The following is a 25175-nucleotide window of genomic DNA, read 5'->3' on the forward strand; positions in this document are numbered from 1 at the left end:
GTTCTCGACTAGCCTGGGCCACATGGCAAAACCCTGTCTCTACTAAAGTACAAAACTAGCTGGGCATTAGCCCACCTGTAATCCCAGCTACTCAAGGCTGAGGCACCTAAAATCCTTTGGCCGGGCGGTGGCTCAAGCCTGTAATCCCAGCACTCGGGAGGCCGAGACGTGGGCGGATCACGAGTATTGTGAGATCGAGACCATCCTGCCACCACAGTGAAACCCCCACTTTACTAAAGAGCAAAAAAATAGGCCGGGTTTAGGTGGCGGCTTTTCCTCTGTAGTCCCAGCTTAGGAGGCTGAGGCAGGAGGAGTCAAGTGAACCTGGGAGGTGCTGAGCTTGCAGTGAGCTTGGGAGATCCGCCACTGCACTCCAGCCTGCTTTACAGTGCGACTCCCTCCCAAAAAAAAAAAAAAAAAAAAAAAGAAAAAAGATAAATAAGAGAAAACAAAAAAAGCCCAGATGGTAAGCCTGGGGCAAGCACCTTTAGGGGCGCATAACTTAAATATAGTCTGGCCTAAGTGCCTGTGACCCCAGCACTTTGTGAGGCCGAGGCAGGAAGATCGCTTGAGCCCATGAATTCAAGATCAACCTGGGCAACATGGCAAAACCCAGTCTCTTCTAAATATACAAGTTAGCCAGGAATGGTGGCACACACCTGAGGTCCCAGCGACTCACGAGACTGAGGAGGGAGGATCACCTGAGCTCAGAAGTTCAAGGCTGCAGTGAGCCAAGAACACGCTACTGCACTCCAGCGTGGGCAAGAGTTAGATCCTGTCTCAAAAAACAAACCTCTGTGAATGCCCCTCGAATTGTGCTAACAGAGCCTTGTCCTGGGGCCTCCTCAGACTCGGAGAGAGAAGGGGCCCGGGCGGTTGGCAGATTTCCTTTTATTGGTTCTAGACAGTTTGTGGAAGGAAGAGATGAGGCCATCTAGAGGCCAGTGGGCTCGCCCAGTGCCCCAGACACTGCCACCCTGAAGTAGTGCTGGAAGCTGAGACGCACTAGGGATACTGCAGCCCTAAGCATGGTGACAGGTGGAGGCAGGAGCAGCAGGTGTCCCCGATGTGTTGAGAGGCTGGTGAGGGCAGAGAGAAGTGACCTCCCAGGGCTGAGGTCCCTGTTGGCCCTACGTGCTCGGAGCACGCTGGCACTTGTCTGCAGGGTCTCCGGTTACGCCAAGGCCTCGTCCCCCGACCACCAGCAACGCCGGCCTCAACATGGCTGAAGCTGGACGTGTGACCCTGACCCAGGGCGGGGGTCCTAGGAGGGCTCAGTTGCTGCCGTTGCTGTCGTCACTGTCCAGGTACGCACCCAGCTGGCTCAGGGAGGACGCGCCAGGCGTCGGGGGTGCAGGGTCGGCCTCCTTCCTGCTCTGCGGGGCTCCTGGGGGGAGAGGGAGAGTTAGCTCATCTCAGCTCCAGAGCAGACGGGCCAGGGACCAGGCCTGGAGCACAGGACCGGCAACCTCTGCAGGTTTGCAAAGCCCAGAGGCGACAGCATGTGAATGGCCTGGCCTTTCTGGATGGCACCTGATGGGACCCACTGCAGATTTACGTCTGCACACCCGGGACTCAACAGCTCCGCTTCCGAACAATGGCCCATGCAAACCCTGCCCAGGCAGGCAACGTGCGCTGCCAAAAATGGAAATGGTGCAAAGTTCAAAGTCCAGTCACTGCGGACTTAATCGCCTTAGGAAAAATCATACTAAGGCAATTAAGAGGGGCAGATTCTATGCCCGGCTGTGAAAGCCACTCTGATTCTCGGGCTTTTCCTCTGACAAATGGGATAATTTTTTTTTTTTTTTTTGAGACGGAGTCTCGCTCTGTCACCCAGGCAGTGGTGCAATCTTGGCTCAGTGCAACCTCGGCTTCCCAGATTCAAGAAATTCTCCTGCCTCAGCCTCCCAAGTAGCTAGGATTACAGGCACCCGCCACCATGCTTGGCTAATTTTAGTAGAGATGGGGTTTCATGATGTTGGCTAGGCTGGTCTTGAACTCCTGACCTCAAGTGATCTGTCGGTCTTGGCCTCCCAAAGTGCTGGGATTACAGGTGTGAGCTACTGCGCCTGGCCAGATGGCATAATTTTTACCAGCACTGATAAAAATGTCTCAAATGTCTCACAGTCTCGTCGTGTGCCAGGGTCTACTCAAGTGCCACAGCTCACGGAATCAACCCAAACCGGGAGCCGACTCTACCTACGTGAGGTAGGTCCCCTTGGCTGCATTTTACAGGACACGACACTGAGGCCCCGCTGGGGGGAAAGTCCCTTGGCCAAGGCCATAGGACAAGCAGGTAGGGGTGCAAAGTACCTGCCCCCCGGATGCTTGGCTCCGAATTCTGGTCTTAACCACATGGCAATGCTGACCCCACTCCCATCCTCCATCCCCCGGGGCTGGGGGTGTGGGACTCTCGTCCCTACAGAGCACCAGGTGTGTGACAACAGAGACACACATGCCATACAGACAGCCCCGGAGGTGGGACGGGGGATCCTGGCACCTGCTGGCAGCGAAGGCTGGGCAGGGAAACACGGATTCAACATTGATTTTATACATTCCCACAGGATTTGGGCTTTAAAAGCAAGCACTGGCTCTTTTTGTAATTGAAAGACAAAAAGAGGCCGGGCGCGGTGGCTCACGCCTGTAATCCCAGCACTCTGGGAGGCCGAGGTGACTGGATCACCTGAGGTCGGGAGTTCAAGACCAGCCTGACCAACATGAAGAAACCCCATCTCTACTAGTAATACAAAAGATTCGCCGGGCGTGGTGCTGTAGTTCCAGCTACTTGGGAGGCTGAGGCAGAGAACTGCTTGAACCGGGAAGGCGGAGGTTGCAGTGAGCCGAGATGGCACCACTGCACTCCAGCCTGGGAAACAGAGCAAGACTGACTCAAAAAAAAAAAAAAAAAAGAAAGAAAGAAAAAAGACAAAAATAAGCTGCCCGCCTTCTCTGCTCACTCCACTAATTGGTCCTGTGGGGGTTGCAGGCCACCCTCAACCCACCCCATGAAGCCTCTGTAATTGCACAGGGAGCGCTGCCGCCACCTGGAGGTCACTATGGAAACCGCGCCCGGCTCTGGGAACTCTTGTGACCTTACCTGGGGCGGGGGCTGCCTGAGGCTGCCCATTGCTGCAGTCCAGGTCGGCCTTTGCCTTCTTCACCACGACCAGCCTCGACAGCGGGGGCCGGCTGCCCAGGCTGCCAACGCTCTGCTCCCAGACCTCCACCTTCTTCTTGGGCTTTGGGGCCTGCAGGTGATGGGGACATGTGTGGGGGTCTGGCCCGGATCCAGGGCCCAGTCTGGCCCCTCTGCCCTCAACCCCTGCTCACTGCTCCATGCCCCTCTTCCACTGCTGCGCTGCCCATGTTCCTCCTCTGCTCTAAACTCCTCTATGGCTCCCCACTGTCCTAGGCTTGGCACTCAAGGTCTCTGTCCATTCTCCATCCCACATAGCCTGCCCTGACACTTCCTGAATCACAGTGACTTCTCATCTCCACGCCTTTACCCATGCCATTCCCTTCACCAGGGATGCCCCCTTCTCCATGCACTCGCTTGGTGAACTCCTACTCACCCTTCAATACCCAACACAAGACACCCCTCCTCTGAGAAGCCCATCATGGTTCAAGCTCACATGCAGGCTGCATGTCCACGCTCACAGTGCCCTCTGCTGGCTGTTATAACTCTCTCCCCAGCTCTGCTGTGAGCTCCTGTCTTCCCCACTGCTGGCTCTGCGGTGCCACAAACAGTTCCTGGCACAAGGAGGTGCTCAATGTACTTGAGAGAACGCATGAAAATGGAGGAAGCCGCCTTGGGAAAGAGTTAGGGGTAGATAGAAAAGACTTCCAGTTCCTTCACTGCAACAGAAGGGACCTGTTAATCTATTTTATTTATTAAATTTTTTTTTGGAGAAGGTCTCACTCTATTGCCCAGGCTGGAGTGCAGTGGTGCAATCATAGCTCGTTGCAGCCTCGAACTCCCAGGCTCAAGCGATTCTCCTGCCTCAGCCTCCTGCAGGTGCATGCCACCATGCCGGGCTAACATTTTTAATTTTTGTAGAGACAGGGTCTCACTCTGTTACCCGGGCTGGTCTCGAACTCCTGGCTCAAGCAATGCTCCCATCTCAGCGTTCCAAAGAGCTGGGATGATAGGCGTGAGCCACTACATCTGGCCTCTTTAATCTGTTTTATGTTTAAATAGAGGAAGTGGTAACCACTGGGTTAAGGAAGTCCCAATGGGTGCTCTACCCTCACGGAGCTCACTGTGTGGGGAGGGAGAGGAACAAGGAGACCAACACGCAGGACTACATCCATCTGGGTGAGAGAGAAGCCAGGGTGCATGAGCTTGAATTGTGAGGATGAGCTTCTCAAAGGAAGGGTGTCTTGCATTGGGTATTGAAGGGTGGGTAGGAGTTCACCAAGCTAGAAGGAAAAGGGGGCATCCCAGGTAAGGGGAATGGCACAGGTAAAGGTGTGATGAGAAGCCACCGTGTGAGTCAGGAAGTGCCAGGGCAGGTTATGTGGGATGGAGAATGGGCAGAGGCCTTGAGTGCCAAGCCGACGGTGTGAGGGGCGGCCACTGCTAAGGTGGTGGAGAGGCCTCCTTAAAGTTGTGGCTCTGGGCCGGGTGCGGTGGCTCACGCCTCTAATCCTGGCACTTTGGGAGGCCAAGGTGGGTGGATCACGAGGTCAGATCGAGACCATCCTGGCTAACACAGTGAAACCCCATCTCTACTATAAATACAAGAAATTAGCCAGGCTTGGTGGCACATGCCTGTAATCCCAGCTACTCGGGAGACTGAGGCAGGAGAATCGCTTGAACCTGGGAGGTGGAGGTTGCAGTGAGCCGAGATTGTGCCACTGCACTCCAGCCTGGGTGACAGGGCGAGACTCTGTCTCAAAAAAAAAAAAAAAGTCGTGGCTCTGGGCTGATGTTAGAACGAGGAAAACAAGTCAAAAGGCACAGATGGCCAGGTGCAGTGGCGCACACCTGTAATTCCAACACTTTGGGAGGCCGGGGCGGGTGGACCACTTGAGGTCAGGAGTTCAAGACCAGCTTGGTCAACACGGTGAAACCCTGTCACTTTATTAATAAAAATAAAATACAAAACAGCCAGGTGTGGCAGCACACGCCCGTAATCCCAGCTACTGAGGAGGCTAAGGCAGGACAATTACTTTAGCCTGAGAGGCGGAGCTTGCAGTGAGCGGAGACTGTGCCACTGTACTCCAGCCTGGGCGAAAGAACGAGACCGTCTCAAAAACAAAAATAAGATACCTAGGTTAGTTCCCAAACCTGTTTCTACAGGTGGTACTCATCATCATTAAACTAAACGAAGGATTGGGAGGCCAAGGTGGGAGGACTGCTTGAAGACAGGAGTTTAAAAAAGGGCCGGGCGCGGTGGCTCAAGCCTGTAATCCCAGCACTTTGGGAGGCCGAGACGGGTGGATCACGAAGTCAGGAGATCGAAACCATCCTGGCTAACAAGGTGAAACCCCGTCTCTACTAAAAAAAATACAAAAAATGAGCTGGCTGTGGTGGCATGCACTTGTAGTCCCAGCTACGTGAGAGGCTGAGGTGGGAGGATCATGTGACCCCAGGAGTTGGAGGCTGCCGTGAGCTGTGATCACATCACTGCACTCTAGCCTGGGTGACAGAGCAAGACCTCATCTCTAAAATCAACCAAGAAAATGCAAGTGTGGAGATATTCCTTCCTATAAAAGTTAGGGTGAAGGTTTGAAAAGTCTTGATGAAGGTGTATCACGTAAAACCAAATAAAACACCTGCGAGAAAATCAGGTACAGGCACAGGACTGAGGGAATACATCATAAAAGGTTGCACTGCTTTCAAAGTAGCTTTACTCTGTTGATTCATTTTAAAAAAAAGAGAGAGGAAGTAGTAGACAATGAATTCTGGGAGTGGTTTATGCAAGAACCACAGTGTGAGAACTCGAATCAGGGGATATAGCTTCAAAGAAAGGATCTTTTAGAAAACTGTCTTGGGGTCAGCCATGGTGGCTGATGCCTGTAATCCCTGTGCCTTTAGAGGCCAAGGCAGGAGAACTGCTGGAGGCCAGGAGCAGGAGACCAGCCTGGGCAACACAGCCAGACCGCATCTCTGCAAAAACAATTTGAAAACTTAGGGGCCAGGCGCGGTGGCTCACGCCTGTAATCCCAGCACTTTGGGAGGCCGAGGCAGTTGAATCACCTGAGGTCAGGAGTTTGAGATCAGCCTGGCTAACATGATGAAACCCCATCTCTACCAAAAAAGACAAAAAAATTAGCCGGGCGTAGTGGTGGGTGCCTGTAGTCCCAGCTACTCGGAAGGCTGAGGCAGGAGAATGGCGTGAACCCGGGAGGCGGAGCTTGCAGTGAGCCGAGATCGCACCACTGCACTCCAGCCTGGGCAACAGAGCGAGACTCCGTCTCAAAAAAAAAAAAAAATACAAAAATTAGCCAGGCATGGTGGCAGGCACCTGTAATCCCAGCTACTTGGGAGGCTGAGGCAGAAGAATCGCTTGAACCCGGGGGGCGAAGGTTGCAGCGAGCCAAGATTACACCACTGCACTCCAGCCTGGGCAACAAGAGTGAAACTGTCTAAAAAAAGAAAAAAGAAAAGAAAAATTAGCCAGGTATGGTGATGTGTGCCTGTGGTCCCACCTACTCAGGAGACTGAGGTGGGAGGATTGCTTGAGCCCAGGAGGTTGAGGCTGTAGTGAGCTGGGACTGCACCACTGCACTCCAGCCTGGGCAACAGAGCAAGACTCTGTGTTTAAAAAAAAAAAAAAAAAAAAAAAAACAATCGTTTCTGTGTGTCTGTGTTATTGGTTTATGAGCCCCTACTTTTACCACCTTCTTCAATGAACAAACCAGAGTGGCTGAGGCCACCTTGGATGAGTCAGCTGTGGTGGAAAATGCTGGTCATCTGCCAAAGATCCTGCCCCCCTTCTTTTTTTGTTTTTTGAGATGGAGTCTCACTCTGTCACCCAGGCTGGAGTGTAATGGTGCAGTCTCGGCTCACTGCAACCTGTGCTCCCAGGTTCAAGTGATTCTCCTGCCTCAGCCTCCCGAGTAACTGGGGGATTACAGGCATGCACCACCATGTCCAGCTAATTTTTGTATTTTTAGTAGAGACAGGGTTTCCCCATGTTGGCCAGGCTGGTCTCGAACTCCTGACCTCAGATGATACGCCCGCCTCGGCTTCCCAAAGTGCTGGGATTATAGCACTTTGAGCCATGGCGCCCGGCCTCCCTTCGTTCTAGTTAGCAGCACAGCCAGGCACAGATCAACTGGAGAATACAGCTCACAGTTTCCTTTGCAGCCAGATGGGGCCTTGTGACTATGCTGTGACCTATGGCATGAGAGAAGAATTAAGCTGGGCCGCATCTGAGGCTGGGTGGTCCTCCACGCACCTTTTGCCTTCCCACAGCCAGACCCCGAAGGTGCTCTGAGCCAGCTGAGAACACAGCGCAGGAAGCCGTGCTCCAGGAGCAGGAAGGAGCCTGAATCCCTGAATGGCTCCATGGAGCAGAGCTGCCCGGAAGTCCTAGAGTGTCAGCCCAGGGCTCTTACACGATTGAGAAATAAACTTCTGTGTTTTTCTTTACATTCCCTTCTTTCAGCAGCTTAAACAGGGGCTGGTAGGCCGGGCTTAGTGCCCAAGCCTATAATCCCAGCACTTTGGGGAGGCCGAGACGGCGGATCAATAGGTCAGGAGATCGAGACTATCCTGGCTAACACGGTGAAACCCCGCTCTACTAAAAAAAAATACACAAAAAACTAGCCAGGCGAGGTGGCGGGCCTGTAGTCCCAGCTACTCGGGAGGCTGAGGCAGGAGAACAGTGTGAACCTCGAGGCGTGAGCTTGCAGTGAGCTGAGATCACGCCACTGCACTCCAGCTCAATACAGAGTGAGACTGGCTCTCGAAAAAAGAAAAAAAAAAAAACAAAAAAAAACAGGTTGGCAAATTACAGACCTAATAGGCCTGGCACAGGTTTTAGTAAATGAAAGTTTTTTTGAGACAGAGTTCACTTAATGCCTAGGTTGGTGTAGTGGGGAGACGGGGCTTCATTGCACTCTTCCGCCTTCCCAGGTTCAAGCCGGCCTCCTGCCTCAGCCTCCCGAGTAGCTGGGATTAACAAGCGTGAGCCACTGTACTCAGCCTTAATTTTTATTTATTTATTTTAGACAGGGTCTCACTCTTGCTCAGGCTGGAGTTCAGTGACACTGATACAGCTCACTGTAGCCTTGACCTTCTGGGCTCTAGCAGTCCTCCTGCCTCAGTCTCTCAAGTAGCTGGGACCACAGACATGCACCACCACCCATGACTAATTTTTGTAATTTTGTAAAGAAGGGGGTCTCACTTTGTTGCCCAGGCTGGTCTCAAACTCCCGGCCTCAAGCGATCCTCCTGCCTTGGCCTCACAAAATGCTGGGATTACAGGCAAGAGCCACTGCACCCAGCCTATAAATAAAGCTTTTATTGGCACCAGGCAACGCCCACTTTTTTACACCTGATCATGGTTGTTTTGGGCTATAGCCACAGAGTGGAGGAGTTAGGATGCAGACTGGCCTTTTAAGAAAAAGTCAAGCTCTGGCTGGGTACAGTGGCTCAGGCCTGAAATCCCAACACTTTGGAAGGCCGAGGCAGGCAGATCACGAGGACAAGAGATTGAGACCATCCTGCCCAACATGGTGAAACCCCGTCTCTACTAAAAATACAAAAGATGAGCCGGGTGTGGCGGCGGGCGCCTGTAGTCCCAGCTACTTGGGAGGCTGAGGCAGGAGAATCACTTGAACCTGGGAGGCGGAGGTTGCAGTGAACCGAGATTGTGCCACTGCACTCCGGCCTGGTGACAGAGCGAGACTCTTTCTCAAACAAACAAACAAAAGAACAAGTCAAGCTGACCCCTGGCTTCAGCTGTCGCTAGTTCACCTGGGAGTCCCCGGGACTCAGGCAGCCCCCCTCACCTCGTCCAGGATGGCAGTGGGGTTGGGCCGAAGGGCTGGCTGCAGGGGCGCGGGGGCAGCCTCATCCTCTGAGTCGGAGTCCTCCAGCAGTCGCCGCTTTCTGGCTTCCTCCAACAGGGCTCTGTGGGATGGAAGATGGGAACCTGGATGTGCTCTGCACGGGGAACAGGGCCTGGGATGCGCCTGCTGTGGTGGCGAGGGGACTGGGTGCCTCGAGACCTCTTTCTGTCCTCAGTGAGCAGGGGTGGGAGGGAGTAGGGGGCACACAGATTACTTTCTTTTTTTTTTTTTAAAACAGACAAGGTCTAGGCCGGGCGCGGTGGCTCACACCTGTAACCCCAGCACTTTGGGAGGCCGAGGCGGGTGAATCACGAGGTCAGGAGATCGAGACCATCCTGGCTAACACGGTGAAACGCCGCCTCTACTAAAAATACAAAAAATTAGCCGGGCGTGGTAGCGGGCACCTGTAGTCCCAGCTACTCAGGAGGCGGAGGCAGGAGGATGGCGTGAACCCGGGAGGCGGAGCTTGCAGTGAGCCGAGGTCGCGCCACTGCACTCCAGCCTGGGCGACAGAGCGAGACTCTGTCTAAAAACAACAACAAAAGACACAAGGTCTCACTCTGTCACCCAAGGCGGGGTGCAGTGGCACAATCATAGCTCACTGCAACTTCCACCTCCTGGGCTCAAGTGATCCTCCCCACGCAGCTTCCTGAGTAGCTGGGTCCACAGGCGTGTGTCCCTATGCCTCATTAATTTTCATTTCATTTAATTTTTGAGACAGAGTCTCGCTCTGTGGCCCAGGCTGGAGTGCAGTGGGGCAATCTTGGCTCACCGCAACCTCTGTCTCCTGGGTTGAAGCGATTCTCCTGCCTCAGCCTCCCCAGTAGCTGGGACTACAGGTGCCTGCCACCATGCCTGGCTAATTTGTGTGTGTGTTTTTTTTTTTTTTGAGATGGAGTCTTTCTCTGTTGCCCAGGCTGGAGTGCAGTAGTGCGATCTTGGCTCACTGCAACCTCCACCTTCTGGGTTCAAGCAATTCTCCAGCCTCAGCCTCCCAAGTAGCTGGGACTACAGGCAGGCACCACCATGTCCAGCTAATTTTTGTATTTTTAGTAGAGGTGGGGTTTCTCCATGTTAGCCAGGCTGGTCTCAAACTCCTGACTTCAGGTGATCACCTGCCTCGGCCTCCCAAAGTGCTGGGATTACGGGCGTGAACCACTGCACCCAGTCTGCTTTTTAATTTTTAACTTTTTTTTAGACGTAATCTTGCTCTGTCGCCCAGGCTGGAGTTCAGCGGCACCACCTTGGCTCACTGTAACCTCCGCCTCCTGGGTTCAGGCAATTCTCCTGTCTCAGCCTCCGGAGCAGCTAGGAATTACAGGCATCCACCACCACGCCCAGCTAATTTGTTTTTGTATTTTTAGTACAGATGGCCCTTGGCCATGCTGGCCAGGCTGGACTCAAACTCCTGACCTCAGGTGATCCGTCCACCTCGGCCTCCCACAGTGCGGGATGGGGGGCAGGAGGCCCTGTGCCTGGCCCCTTCTACATTTTTACATTAACTTTTCCATGTCCATTGAGGGCAGCGGTGGGGTTAAGCGCCTGGATCTGGAACCAGCCTGTCTGGATGGAGCCTGGAGGGTCATCTTGGTGGGGCCCATGTCTGGACCTCCCTGGACCTCAGCCCTCCTGCCCATGACGAAAATCACACTGACTCCCAGGGCTGTGTGGGTAGTGAGGTTAGAGCCGCGCCCGGCGCCCGGAAGGTACGGGATGAGTGCAGGCTCCCAACACTGTTCTGCACGGCATCGCTGATCTGTGCACCAATTATGCACTGATGAGGAACCTACCATAAACCCAAACCTGCTGGAAGCCCTGGGGATGCAAGAGAGACCACCACGTCCCTGTCCTTACAGCTCAGATTCTAACAGACGGAGGGGAGACAAGGTACCAGGAAAGGAGGGGATCAGCATGTGGGCTCAGAGGTGGTCGGCGTCGAAGGCATTCACCAGCCAGCTGCAGGGGCTCACACCTGTCATCCAGCACTTCGGGAGGCTGAGGCGGGAGGATCGCTTGAGGCCGGGAGTTCAAGACCAGCCTGGCCAACATAGCGAGGTCCTGTCTACAAAAATAAAAACAGTTAGCTGGGCATGGTAATGTGCCCCTGTGGTCCCAGCTACCCAGGAGGCTGAGGCAGGAGGAACGCCTGAACCTGGGAGATGGAGGCTACAATGAGCTATGGCTGCAGTACAGCACTCCAGCCTGGGTGACACGGCGACACCCTGTCTCAAAGAAAAGTGTTCACCCGGGAGGCCTGAGGCTGTGTCCTCAGAAGGTGGCTGGTGAGGGTGGCCCTTGGTGGGTGTCCGGGAGCCTGTGCGGGGGACCTCCCACCCTCATGGATGGGACGGGCTCTGGGGCCTCAGCTGTTCCGGCAAACACCATGGTTTATGCCCGAGCCCTGTTTTCCTGTCGAGTCTGGAATCCCGGCATGGGCCAGGCAGCGGGGCCTGTGGGACCTCCCATAGGAACCCCACGCTGGGTCTCTAGGAGCTTTCCTGGGGATGGCGCCTCTCTCGAGTCCTCCCAGCTCGGGCTGGGGGATGAGGCGCGTCCTGCGAAGCTGCACCGGGAGAGGATCTGGAAGGCCTGGCCCCCGACACATCCCAAATGCCTTTTCCCTTTGCTGAATCTGCTGTGTCCTCCCACTGTGACAAACCGCAGTCATGCGGGTGACCACGTGCTGAGTCACCGTGCCTGGCAGTGGGCTGGGGACCCCCGAGACAGACGCCACAAGGGAGAAAGTGAGATTGGCGGTGGGAAAGGGGTCCCTGAAAAGGCGACACTGCAGAGAGCAGGGGAAGGGTTTGGGGCAGAGGCAGCGCCTGCCAGTGCAGAGGCTGTGAGGTAGGGCTGGGTTGGACCGGCCGGACTCACGCGGTCTCCTGCTCGTCCTCTTCCTGCTCCTGCCTCCGCCGCTCCTCCTCGGACAGGCGGTGCTGCCGCAGCATGGCCTCAAAGTCCACGTGTGCCTGCCGCTGGTTCAGGTCTTTCAGCTCCTGGAGGTTCTCCAGCACCTCCATCTCCAGCTTGGAGTCCTTGGTCCGGTTCTCCAGCACCTGGTGGGAGCAGGGCGGTGGGGCTGAGTGCATGGGGATCACACCCCGGGGCAAATCCTGCCCGGCCTCGGGGGCCACCACGGGCCAAGGGAGGAATCCCCTACCCCCATGTTTCCATCCTGCTCAGGGAACCCCCTGCCCACGCCCAGAGCTCTGTGTCCATTTCGCAGGTGAGAACACTCAGGTCTGGGGAGGGAAAGTGACCACATGGGGCTGAGCAGTGGTGGAGCCAGGATCTGAGCCCCTGGACAGGGTGGGGTGGAAAGAGGCTGGCTCTGGACTCAGGTGGCCTGGATTTCCGGCCTGGTGCCATCTTTCAGAAAGAATAATAAAGAAAAATTTGGCCAGGCGCGGTGGCTCATGTCTGTAATCCCAGCATTTTGGGAGGCCGGCGGGGGCAGGGGCGGATCACCTGAGGTCAGGAGTTCGAGACCAGCCTGGCCAACATGGTGAAACCCCATCTCTACTAAAAATACAGGCTGGGTGTTATTGGTCACGCCTGTAATCCCAGCACTTTGGGAGGCTGAGGCGGGCGGATCACTTGAGGTCAGGAGTTCGAGATCAGTCTGGCCAACATGACGAAACCCCATCTCTATTAAAAATACAAAAATTAGTCGGGCGTAGTGGCATGTGCCTGTAATCCCAGCTACTTGGGAGGCTGAGGCAGGAGAATTGTTTGAACCCAGGAGGCAGAGGTTGCAGTGAGCCGAGATTGCACTGATGCACCCCAACCTGGGTGACAGTGAGACTCCATCTCAAAAAAATAAATAAATAAAAATAAAAATACAAAAATTAACCAGGCGTGGTGGCACACACCTATAATCCCAGCTACTTGGGAGGCTGAGGCAGCAGAATCACTTGAACCCGGGAGGCAGAGGTTGCAGTGAGCTGAGATCATGCCAATGCATTCCGGCCTGGGTGACAGAGTGAGACTCCATCTCAAAAATAAAAATAAAAATATAAAGGAAAAATTGTAAAAGACAACCTGAGCACCTACTGTACACCGGGCCCTGGGCTAAGATGTTTCCATATGCCATCTCATTTAATCCTCACAACCCCTATTTTACAGAAAAGGAAACTGAGGCTGAGGGAGGCAAGTCCGGCGGCCACAGGCCCCTGAGGAGCCAGGCAGGGCTGGGAGTGAATCCCGCCTGGCTGCTTCCCAGTGCTGTGACCTTGTCGTATTTGCCCTTTGGAAAATGGCAATTCTGACAGTTTAAAAATACGTCCACAAACTCTGATGCTCCTCCTTTTAAGGGGTGGAGGTGACTCCCCTCCTCTTGAGCAGGGGCTGGCTCTAATGAAATATGACAGAAGTGACGACATATTAACTTCTGCGACTAGGAAGTAAAAGCACAAGGCTTCCTCCTTGCTCTCACTCTTGGGTCATGTGCTCTGGGGTAGGCAGCTGCCACGTTGTGAGGATGCTCAAGCAGCTCCCCACACAGTGAGGAACTGAGGCCGACAGCCAACAGGCAGTAGAGGGAGCCAGTTTGTGAGTGGCTCCTCCAGCCCCAGTCCAGCCTTCAGATGATACTGCCCTGGCCAACACCTTGACTGCAACCTCATGGGAGCTCCTAAGCCACAACCATCCAGCTCAGTTGCTTCTGGATGCCTGACACTCAGAAACTGTGGGATGATAAATGTTTGTTGTTTTAAGTCACTAAGTTTTGGGATAACCTGTTATGTAGCAATAGCTGACTAATACCAGGGTAAGAGCCCCTTGCTGTCAGTGTAACTAAATTCACACACAGACAGCAGTGCGACAGGCCCAAGCACACACCAAACCCTCGCCAAGGCTCATTTCCCTCCCAGTTGTTCCACATGGCCATAGAAAATGTTGGATCTGCTCTGATGTGGCTTGCTCAGAAAACTCACATTTGGCAGAGGTGGGTGGGTCCAGGAATAGATAGGAATGGATGGGAAATATGGAAGCAGGACGGGACAGCAGGTAACAGTCATTTAAAATTTATTATATATACACATGTATATACGTATGTGTGTGTATATGTATGTGTGTATATATATGTGTGTATGTGTGTGTGTGTGTATATATATTTTAGTGACAGTCTGGCTCTGCCTCCCAGGCTGGAGTGCAGTGGTATGATCATAGCTCACTGCAGCCTCAACTTCCTGGGCTTAAGTGATCCTCCCGCCTCAGCCCCCCTAATAGGTGGGACCACAGGTGCACACCAGTGCACCTGCCTAATTTTTGTTGTTGTTATTGTTGAGATAGAGTTTTACTCTTGTCGCCCAGGCTGGAGTGCAATGGCGTGCTCTCGGCTCACTGCAACCTCCGCCTCCTGGGTTCAAGCAATTCTCCTGCCTCAGCCTCCTGAGTAGCTGGGATTATAGACATGGGCCACTATGACCAGCTAATTTTTGTATTTTTAGTAGAGACAGGGTTTTGCCGTGTTGGTCAGGCTGGTCTTGAACTCCTGACCTCAGGTGATCCACCTGCCTCGGCCTCCCAAAGCACCTGGCTAATTTTTTTTTTTTTTTTTTTTGAGACAGAGTCTTGCTCTGTCGCCCAGGCTGGAGTGCAATGGCATGATCTCAGCTGACTGCAACCTGTGTCTCCTGAGTTCAAGCAATTCTCTGCCTCAGCCTCCCAAGTAGCTGGGATTACAGGCGCCTGCCACCATGCCCAGTTAATTTTTTGTATTTTTAGTAGAGATGGGGTTTCACCATCTTGGCCAGGCATGTCTTGAACTCCTGACCTCGTGATCCACTTGCCTCAGCCTCCCAAAATGCTGGTATTACAGGTGTGAGTCACCGTGCCTGGCCAGCACTGGGCTAATTTTTTAATGTTTCATAACGACAGAGTCTCACTATGTTGCCCAGGCTGGTCTTGGACTCCTAGACTCAAGTGATCCTCCCGTCTCAACCCCTAAAGTAGCTGGGACTACACGTTTAAGCCACCATGCCTGGCTCATTTTATTATTTCTGAGAAAAAACAAAATTGTCCTATTGGAAGTGAACATAATTTCTTTTTTTTTTTTTTTCAGATGGAGTCTTGCTTTGCTGCCCAGGCTGGAGTGCAGTGGTGTGATCTCAGCTCACTGCAACTTCTGCCTCCCAGGTTCAAGCGATTCTCCTGCCTCAGCCTCCCGAGTAGCTGGGATTACAGGCATGCACCACCATGCTTGACTAAACTTTTTTTTTTTTTTTGAGACAGAGTCTCACTCTGTCACCCAGGTTGGAGTGCAGTGACACCATCTTGGCTCCCTGCAACATCCGCCTCCCTGGTCCAAGCAATTCTCCTGCCTCAGCCTCCTGAGTAGCTGTGATTTCAGAAGCACACCACCACGCCCAGCTAATTTTTGTATTTTTAGTAGAGACAGGGTTTCACCACGTTGGTCAGGCTGGTCTCAAACCCCTGACCTCATGACCCGCCCACCTTGGCTTCCCAAAGTGCTGGGATTACAGGCTTGAGCCACCGCGCCCGGCCAGTGTTAATTTTTTAAATTTTTCGTAGGAACAGGGTTTTGCCATGTTGGCCAGGCTGGTCTAGGACTACTGACCTCAAGTGATCCTCCCACCTCAGCCTCCCAAAGTGCTAAGATTACAGGCATGAGCCACTATGCCTGGCCTCCTGGGGACATCTTGAAGTTTTGCCAACCATGTCCCCCACCCCATCTTCCTTCCTTGGGGACCTGAGGCAGGAAGGGCACACCCCCCAGCACACACATGCACCCACACACACACACAGTGCTCATGAACACCTGCACGGCCCCCAACTCACCTTCATGGGGTTGTTCAGCTCCTCATCCTCCCGCTCCTTCTGCACCCTCTTCTCCTCCTCCTCCAGGAGCTTCTCAGCCTGGAAATTCCGCGTGGCTCCATGCTCCATGGTGTAGTCTGTGTTTTCAGGGTCTGTCTGGGGGGAAGATAGACAGACATCAGCTCCTACATCCCCAGGCACCGGAATCTTCTAAAGCAGCACCAGCAGTTCAGGGCCCCTTCTCTCTGATTTTTACTGGTTCTACTACCTTTTCTTTTTCTTGTCTTATTGCTTTGGCCGGTGAGATTTCTTTCTAGTGCTCCTCCCATCTCCTTGGGCAAAAATGCCCAACGCCCTGGCATGGACTTTAAGACTCTTCTCATCTGCCCACTGCCTCCCCGCAGCCTCCACTCCCTACCCTCAACATGACTGCAAATAAAATCTCCAACAAGGCGGGCAGATCACTGGAAGTCAGGCATTCAAGACCAGCCTGGTCAACATGGCGAAACCCCGTCTCTACTAAAAATACAAAAATTAGGCAGGGCAAGGTGGTGCATACCTGTAATCCCAGGTACTCTGGAGGCTGGGGTATGAGAATCGCATGAACCTGGGAGGTTGAGGTTACACTGAGCTGAGATTGTGACACTGCATTCCAGCCTTGGCTACAGGTGGAACCCTGTCTCAAAAAAAAAAAAAAAAAAGATCTACAAGGCTCTGCACATGTTGTGATTCTGCCCAACACAATATTTATTTTGTTTTTGTTTTTTTTTTTTTTTTGAGAATAGGGTCTGCTCCTGTAGCCCAGGCTGGAGTGCAGTGGCGAGATCTCCAGCTGCAGCTCCGCCTCCGGGTTCACGCCATTCTCCTGCCTCATTTTCCCGGTAGCTGGGATTACAGAGGCATTCCCGCCACCTGCTTGGCTATGTTTCTGTATTTTTAGTAGAGGCGGGGGTTTCACCGTGTTAGCGGATGGTCTCGATCTCCCGACCTGCGTGATCCAGCCGTCTCGGCCTCCCAAAGTGCTGGGATGACAGGCTTGAGCCACCCAGCGCCCGGCGTTTTGGTTTTGGGAGAGGGTCTGGCTCTGTTGCCCAGGCTGGAGTGCAGTGGCAGGATCATGGCTCACTGCAACCTCAGCCTCCTGGGTTCTCAAGTGATCCTCTCACCTTAGCCCTCAGTAGCTGGGACTACAGGTATGCATCACCCACACTAGCTAATTTTTTTTTTTTTTTTGAGGCGGTCTGCGCTCTGCCGCCCAGGCTGGAGTGCAGTGGCGGATCTCAGCTCACTGCAAGCTCAGCCTCCCGGTTCCATTCCTCCTGCCTCAGCCTCCCGAGTAGCTGGGACTACAGGCATCCCGCCACAGCGCCCGGCCCCTAGTTTTTTGTATTTTTAGTAGGGAGCCGGGGGTTTCACGTGTTAGCCACAATGGTCTCGATCTCTGACCTCGTGATCCATGTTCGGCCTCCCCAAAGTGCTGGGATTACAGGCTTGAGCCACCCAGCGCCCGGCCTTTTTTTTTGAGGCGGGTCTGGCTCTGTCGCCAGGCTGGAGTGCAGTGGCGCGATCTACGTCACTGCAGCTCCGCCTCCCGGAGTTCCGCGCCATTCTTCCACCTCCCAGCCTCCCGAGTAGCTGGGTTCACGCCACCCGCCCGGCTAGTTTTTTTGTATTTTTTAGTAGGCGGGACACCATGTTAGCCAGGATGGTCTCGATCTCCTGACCTCGTGATCCCACCCGCCTCGGCCTCCCAAAGTGCTGGGATTACAGGCCCGAGCCACGGCTGACCCTGGCTAATTTTAAATTTCTTTTTGGTAGAGACACGGTTTCGCCATGTTGCCCAGGCTGGTCTCGAACTCCTGACCTCAACTGATCTGCTTGCCTTGGCCTCCCAAAGTGCTGCAATTATAGCTGTGAGCCACTGCGCCCAGCCCAAAATGTTTTTTTTAATCAAAGAAAGAAAGTTTATCGCAAAAAAGTACTCAAAGAGTACTTAAGCATAGGAAGAGAAAATTTTAAGTTCTCTTCAGCCTTTCCTCAAATCCTCAGGGTAACAATTAAAAGTCAAATTGTGATTTTTATTGGCTGCGTAATATTCCATTGCATGCTAATTTTTTTTTTTTTGACACGGAGTTTCACTTTGTTACCCTGGCTGGAATGCAATGGTGCAATCTCGGCTCACTGCAGGCTCTGCCTCCTGGGTTCAAGCAATTCTCCTGCTTTGGTCTCCCAAGTTCCTGGGATTACAGGCAAGAACCACCACGCCCGGCTCATTTTTGTATTTTTAGTAGAGACAGGGTTTCACAATGTTGGCCAGGCTGGTCTTGAACTTCTGACCTCAGGGGCTCTCTTTCCTGCCTTGGCCTCCCAACCTGCTGGGATTACAGGCATGAGCCACTGTGCCCGGCTTTTTTTTTCAGATGGAGTCTCACTCTGTCGCCCAGGCTGGAGTACAGCGGTGCAATCTTCGCTCACTGTAACCTCTGCCTCCCAGGTTCAAGCGATTCTCCTGCCTCAGCCTCTTGAGTAACTGGGATTATAGTCCGCCACCATGCGCAGTAATTTTTGTATTTTTAGTAGAGACGGCATTTTGCCATGTTGGCTAGGGTGGTCTTGAACTTCTGACCTCAGGCAATCCACCTGCCTTGGCCTCCCAAAGTGCTGGGATTACAGGTGTGAGCCGTGCCCAGCCTGCAAGCTAATTTGTTCTTCTCATGCCTTATTATTATCTATCTAGGTCGCTTCTGTCTTTTTGCCTTTATATAGAATGCTGCCATGAACATCTCCCCCAAACTGTTGTCTGTTAATTGGGGATAAACTGAAATGAGATTCCCTGCATGGAGAGGATCGGGGTAAGGAACCCCGGGGCCTGCCCTGATCTGAGGTGTGCTGGGGGAGAGGGACCGGCTTGGCTGGCCGTCTCGTCTACCTTGAAGGTGATCTCTGCCAGGCAGCGCGTGCACTTGATGTAGAAGCGGAAGATGGGCAGGCCCAGGTAGACCTCGTTCTGCACCGTCTCCTTCCGAGCGTTGAATTTCTTCCCCTTGTAGATGTATTCTCCGCACGTCTTACACCTGCGGGGCGGGATGTAGGGGAGCGAGCTGTCTTGAGACTCTGGCTCCCACTGGTGGGCTGTCCCTGCGGCATCCTGCAAGATCACTGCTTGCTTGCCTCCAGCGGTGGGGAGCTTCCTCCTTCACGGGGCAGGCTGCCCCACCCTGTGTCCAAATTTCCTCTACCTGAGAACTTCGTGTTCTCATTCATATCTTTCTGGGGCTCGGTCCAAGGGTCGCCAGCTTGGGAAGCCCCCTGAGTAGGTGAGGCCTGCCTGTCATGCACTCCCAGAAGCAATCTTGGTGCTTACGGGGCACCCCACCCCCCAGGAGGAAAGACGCCGCACAGAAAAATGCCGCCCCACCTCCCTCTTCCCCTCCTACTCGAGGCTCTGCTCCCCAGCCCAGCACACCCGCCTCCTGTCTGAGCCTGCAAACACCCCCCGCTCAGTCCCAGCTCAAGGCCTTTGCTCCTACGGTCCCATGGCCAGTGACGCCCTTCATCCTCAGACCTCAGCGCCACCAGCAATTTGCCTGATGTCGCCCTGACCACCCCAGCTACCTACAGCCCTGCCTCCTCCACCACTGCCCCAGGGGCTCTCTCTCCTGCCTGACTTCTGGGGCCCGTGCACCTGCCTGACTACCAATGATCTCCACTTCCCAGTAGACTGTGGGCTCCATGAGGCCAGGGACTTTGTTTCTGGCGCCCAGCACAGACCCTGGCACACAGCAGGTGCCCAATAAATGAGTGTTGAATGAATAAATGAATGAAGGAGGGGGAGGAGCAGACAGGCCATCAACACATGGAAATGAAACAAATTTCACTGACCCAGATGCCTCTTTCCTCGTCAGGTGTGTGATTTCAGATATGCTACAGCATGAAGAGGTGTGGGGTTTAGAGTTGGTGAAATACAATAATTCTAAAGTGCTACAAAGGGCAAGATGTGGGTACCGTGAGTGGGGACAATGGAGGCCTCCCGGAGGGGGTGAGATTGGAGCCATGACCTATGGCAGACAAGAGGAGCCCACCACGTGTAAGCAGAAGGAGAAAGCCGGGCGTGGTAGCTCACGCCTGCAATCACAGCACTTTGGGAGGCCGAGGAGGGCAGATCACCTGAGGTCAGGAGTTTCAGACCAGCCTGGCCAACGTGGTGAAACCCCAACACTACTGAAAATACAAAAATTAGCCGAGCATGGTGGCGCACACCTGTAATCCCCGTTACTCAGGAGGCTGAGGCAGGAGAATCGCTTGAAGCCGGGAGGTGGAGGTTGCAGTGAGCCGAGATCACACCACTGCACTCCAGCCTGGGCAACATAGCAACTCTGTCTCAACAACAACAACAACAACAAAAGAAAGAAAGTAGAGGGAGAGAGTTCCAAGCAGGGGCAGCAGTGTGTGCAAAGACCCTGGGATAGGATGAGCTTGGCTGCTGGAGAAGCTGAAATATATCTATGGGGCTGCAACTCTGTGGGGTCCTATCCTCTCTGCTCATATGTTTACTAACCACCAAGATCTCAAGGCAGGCACTGGCGGAGGCGGGGGTTCTAAAAGGTCCATATTTTAATTCCAAATGGTGAGGTGAAGGAGGGCCAGAGTGGTCAATGTCTGAGCCAGGACCAGTGATCTGGTCTGAACACAGGACGAGTCACCTCTGTCGATGCCAGGCACTGTGTCCTTCAGCCACGGCTGGTGTGTGGGGTCTCGCGGCGGGTGCTCACCTCATGTTGAAGGGGGCCATCAGCCGCACCACGTACTGCCGGTCTTTGGGGAGCTTGAGTTTGGGGATCTTTGACGGGTCAAAGTCTGGCGGGTAGTATTTCTGCGGGGGAGGAAGGAAACATTGGGGGAGTTATTTTCAGAAGCAGGGGCAGGACATGGCAGAGGGAAGGGGCTCTGGGGAGCTGTGTCGGGGGTCCCCAAGCCCACCCTAGGTTCTGCGATAGGCAGAGAGGACTGGCAGGACTCAGTACAGTCGGAGGGAGGCCAGGCACAAGCTTCCTGACTCTCTCTCAGTGGAGACATACAGGATGCATTTGATTCTCCTAAATACCAGTCATGACAATACACGTGAAATGTTATCTACACGGGAAGCTCTAAAAAGCCAGTTTGTTTGTTTGTTTGTTTTTGCTTTGAGACGGAGTTTTGCTCTTGTTGCCCAGGCTGTAGTGCAGGGCCATGATCTTAGCTCACTGCAAAACTCTGCCTCCTGGGTTCAAGCAATTCTCCTGCCTCAGCCTCAGCCTCCCCAGTAGCTGGGATTACAGTCACCCAAGACCACACCCAGCTTATTTTTGTATTTTTAGTAGAGATGGTGTTTCACCATGTTGGCCAGTCTGGTCTTGAACTCCTGACCTCAGGTGATCCACCCACCTTGGCCTCCCAAAGTGCTGGTATTACATGCGTGAGGCCCCATACCCTGCCCTTTGTAGATGTTAAGTTTTGCTTAGCGCTTCTGTTGTTTGGGCAGGAGACTGAGTTCCCCAAGGTGTCCCAACTCACCAGCAACTCTGTAGAAGGTAAACCAGGACACTGTTAGCGCAGCCTCCCAATTACTATACTATATCGTTTCCTACACAGTCATGCCCCTGGATCTGAATCCTGAGTAGCTGAAACCTGCGGGGCTCAGTTTACTCCTCTGTGAAATGGGCACATTGTCTTCCAAGAGTCTTTACACGCATTCCTTCAGGCAAGGGGGATAAACTGCTCTTTGCAGTGTCTGGTACCCAGCAGGTGCTTCAAACACAAAGTGCTTTCTTTTCCAGTGGTGCAGTGGAGTTATCTGTCATAATCCATACTCACACTCCCTTTGTATCCCAGGGCTCCTGTTTCCCAGGAGTTCCTACAGCAAGCCTGGGACCGCTCTCCTAGAAAGACCTGCGTGCGGCCGGGCACGGTGGCTCACGCCTGTAATCCCAGCACTTTGGGAGGCTGAGGTGGGCGGATTGCCTGAGCTCAGGAGTTCGAAACCACTCTGGGCAACATGGTGAAACCTCATCTCTACTAAAATACAAAACAAAAATTAGCCGGGTGTGGTGGCGGGCACCTGTAATCCCAGCTACTCAGGAGGCTGAGGCAGAAGAATCGCTTGAACCCAGGAAGCAGAAGCTGCAGTGAGCCAAGAACGTGCCACTGCACTCCAGCCCGGGCAGCAAGAGCAAAACTCAGTCTCAAAAAACAAAAAAACAGAACTGTGCCAACAGTATGGTTTATACTGAACCTCTGCTTTTCTTCTAGGAGTCTGGAATCTTGGCCACTGTCAGGCAGAGGGTATCTGCATGACCAGACCCCAACAAAAACACACACACACCCCCCTCTCCAAAGAACACGATTGGCTACAGGCCCCAAGAGGGGCAGGGCTTCTTACGGCCACGCCCCTCAAAAGGATGGCACAAGACCGCCAGTATTTTAAGGAAGCCCCGCCCCCAGATAACGTGATTGGATCATTCCCTCCGGGAAAAACCCTATCTGGTGAAGTGATTGGGTAAAAGCCCAAGCCACGCCCCACAAGTGATGGCTACACCCCCGCCCGGAAGGGAAGACTTAGCGAAGGCCCACCCCCCACGGAAGGCGATGGGAAGGAGTCTGGGGAAGAGTCTGGGAAGCCCCATCCCATGGAGGGCCGTTGGGAAAGAAGGGAAAGAAGAGATCCCAGGAAGCTCCTCCCTCTCCCGCAGTTCCGGGATGTCCCGCTCCGATTGGAAAGCCCCAGTCGCCCACCACTTACGTTTAATACTTTTCGCTCCGACATCTTTGCCTCCTAATCACCTCGCAAGCACCTGAGAAATGCTAAGCCTAAGTACCGAGCTTTTCCTACGGAAGCCTCACTTCCGTAAACGTCACTTCCTTCATCCTGTTATTGGCTGCAGCATACATAGCCGACTTCTTTCATTGGTTCCAATCCCCGTCTATCAAGCTGGAAGTCCCGGCGTCTTCCCTCCGGAGTTGCAACCTGAGTAGCGCGAAATAAGGGTTCCGGGAGCCATATGGAATTGGAGAGTTTTGTAGAGTGCGCTGCGCCCCCAAGAAGCGGGCAGCGGCTCGTTAAAATTTTGTAACGTGACCTGGCTGCGCGTCGCGACAGCCCTTGTTCTTCATTCTTTTATTCAGCAAATATGTATTATGCGCCTGCCTTGTATTCTGGGCTCTGGGAATCCACACATCGTTCCTGTGCCCGCAGCTTTCACATGGGGTTGGGGCCACATATAGGATGACTTAAGAGGACGCTGGACGCCTCTTGAGTCACAGACATTGACTTAAAGATCAGGCTCCAAACCCACTTTCTAAACATACGCAGTGTCTCCCAAATGTCCCTCCATTGCCCACCTGTGCCTTCCCTTTAAAGAGGACTTCCCATCCCATTCCTTCCCCAGCCTCCTCCTCACCTTTCATGGACGTTTCCTCTATGTCAGATTGTTCCAGGAAAGGGGTCCGGATCCAGACCCCAAGAGAGGGATCTTGGATCTCGTGCAAGAAAGAATTCAGGGCGAGTCCACAGTGCCAAGCAAAAGCAAGTTTATTTAGAACGTAGATGAATAAAAGAATGGCTACTCCATGGACAGAGCATCCCCGACGGCTGCTGGTTGCCCATGTTTATGGTGATTTCTTGATGATATGCTAAAACAAGGGGTGGATGATTCATACCTCCCCTTTTTAGACCATATAGGGTAACTTCCTGACGTTGCTGTGGCAATCGTTTATTTATTTATTTATCTTTTGAGAAAAAGTCTTGCTCTGTTGCCCAGGCTAGCGGGCAGTGGTTCGATCTTGGCTAACTGCAACCTCCGCCTCCAGGATTCAAGTGATTCTCCTGCCTCAGCCTCCCAAGTAGCTGTGATTGCAGGCGCGTTCCACCACGCCTGGCTAATTTTTGTGTTTTTAGTAGAGACAGGGTTTCACCATGTTGGCCAGGCTGGTCTCAAACTCCTGATCTCAAGTGTTCCACCCACCTCAGCCTCCCAAAGTGTTGGGATTACAGGTGTGAGCGACCACGCCCAGCCTGCCATAGTATTTGTAAACTGTCATGGCGCTGGTGGGAGTGTAGCAGTGAGGACAACCACAGGTAATTCTTGTTGCCATCTTGGTCTCGGCCGGCTTCTTCACTGCAATCTGTTTCATCAGCAAGGTCTTTATGACCTGTATCTTGTGCCAAACTTCTGTTTTATCCTGTGACTCAATATGCCTTAATCGTCTGGGAATGCAGCCCAGTAGGTCTCAGCCTTATTTTACCCAGCCCCTACTCAAAATGGAGTCACTCTGCTTTGAATGCCTCTAACAAGATGACTTGCTCATTAAATGCGGACCCATGAGAAAACAAGACCTAAGACTCCAGCCAGGCAAGGTGGCTCACCTCTGGAATCCCAGCACTTTGGGAAGCTGAAGTGGGAGGAGTGATTGAGCCCCGGAGGTCAAGATCAGCCTGGGTAACATAGCAAGACCCCGTCTCTACTTTAAAAAAGAAAAGACACAAGATTCCCGCCTTCACAGGGATCACTGTCTGATGGGACAGACAGACAGACAATAGATAAAAAAGGGTCATTTCAGGGCATGAGGAATGATCAGAATGTTAGAGAAACAGGAGCATAGGAGAGCCAGGTGACACCATTTTAAAATCAACTCCATTTTTTTTTTTTTTTTTTTTTTTGAGACAGAGTCTGCTTCTGTCACCCAGGCTGTAGTGGAGTGGCGTGATCTCTGCTCACGGCAATCTTCGCCTCCCGGGTTCAAGTGATTCTCCTGCCTCAGCCTCCCAAGTAGCTGGGATTACAGGCACTCACCACCACATCTGGCTAGTTTTTGTATTTTTAGTAGAGATGAGGTTTCGCCATTTTGGCCAGGCAGGTCTCGGACTCCTGACCTCAGGTGATCTGCCCACCTCTGCCTCCCTAAGGGCTGGGATTACAGGCATGAGCCACCACACCCGGCCACAAATCAATTCCATCTTAAAAGTAACAAGGCACATTCACTGCCAGTCACGACCCAGGGTCATAAGATGTTTACAATTGAGAAAGCATCTTACAAATGCCTGGGAGGACGCACTCCTACAACAATGGAAGGTCCAGAGGTCCTGATATCGTGCAGCCATATATGCTTTTACGATTGTTATAGTCGCCGGGCGCGGTGGCTCACGCCTGTGATCCCAGCACTTTGGGAGGCCAAGGCGGGCGGATCATGAGGTCAGGAAATCGAGACCAGCCTGGCCACCATGGCCAACATGGTGAAACCCCATCTCTACTAAAAATACAAAAATTAGCCGGGCGTGGTGGCGGGAACCTGTAATCCTAGCTACTCAGGAGGCTGAGACAGGAGAATTGCATG

General features: G+C 53.2%; 1 protein-coding gene across 1 annotated transcript; it reads right to left on the reverse strand.

Moving 5' to 3' along the window:
• Positions 1 to 874: 874 nt before the first annotated feature.
• Positions 875 to 22713, reverse strand: YJU2 (YJU2 splicing factor homolog). Its single transcript, XM_003914684.5, has 8 exons — positions 22585 to 22713; positions 20579 to 20679; positions 18736 to 18880; positions 15828 to 15962; positions 11901 to 12082; positions 8964 to 9084; positions 3098 to 3248; positions 875 to 1387 (listed from the first exon to the last, which is right to left on the reverse strand). The coding sequence occupies exons 1-8, from the start codon at positions 22606 to 22608 to the stop codon at positions 1275 to 1277; spliced, it is 972 nt and encodes a 323-aa protein (XP_003914733.1). The 5' UTR covers positions 22609 to 22713; the 3' UTR covers positions 875 to 1274.
• Between the last annotated feature and the right edge of the window lie 2462 nt (positions 22714 to 25175).

Source organism: Papio anubis, chromosome 20 (assembly GCF_008728515.1).
Source record: "Papio anubis isolate 15944 chromosome 20, Panubis1.0, whole genome shotgun sequence".
Classification (NCBI taxonomy): Eukaryota; Metazoa; Chordata; class Mammalia; order Primates; family Cercopithecidae; genus Papio; species Papio anubis.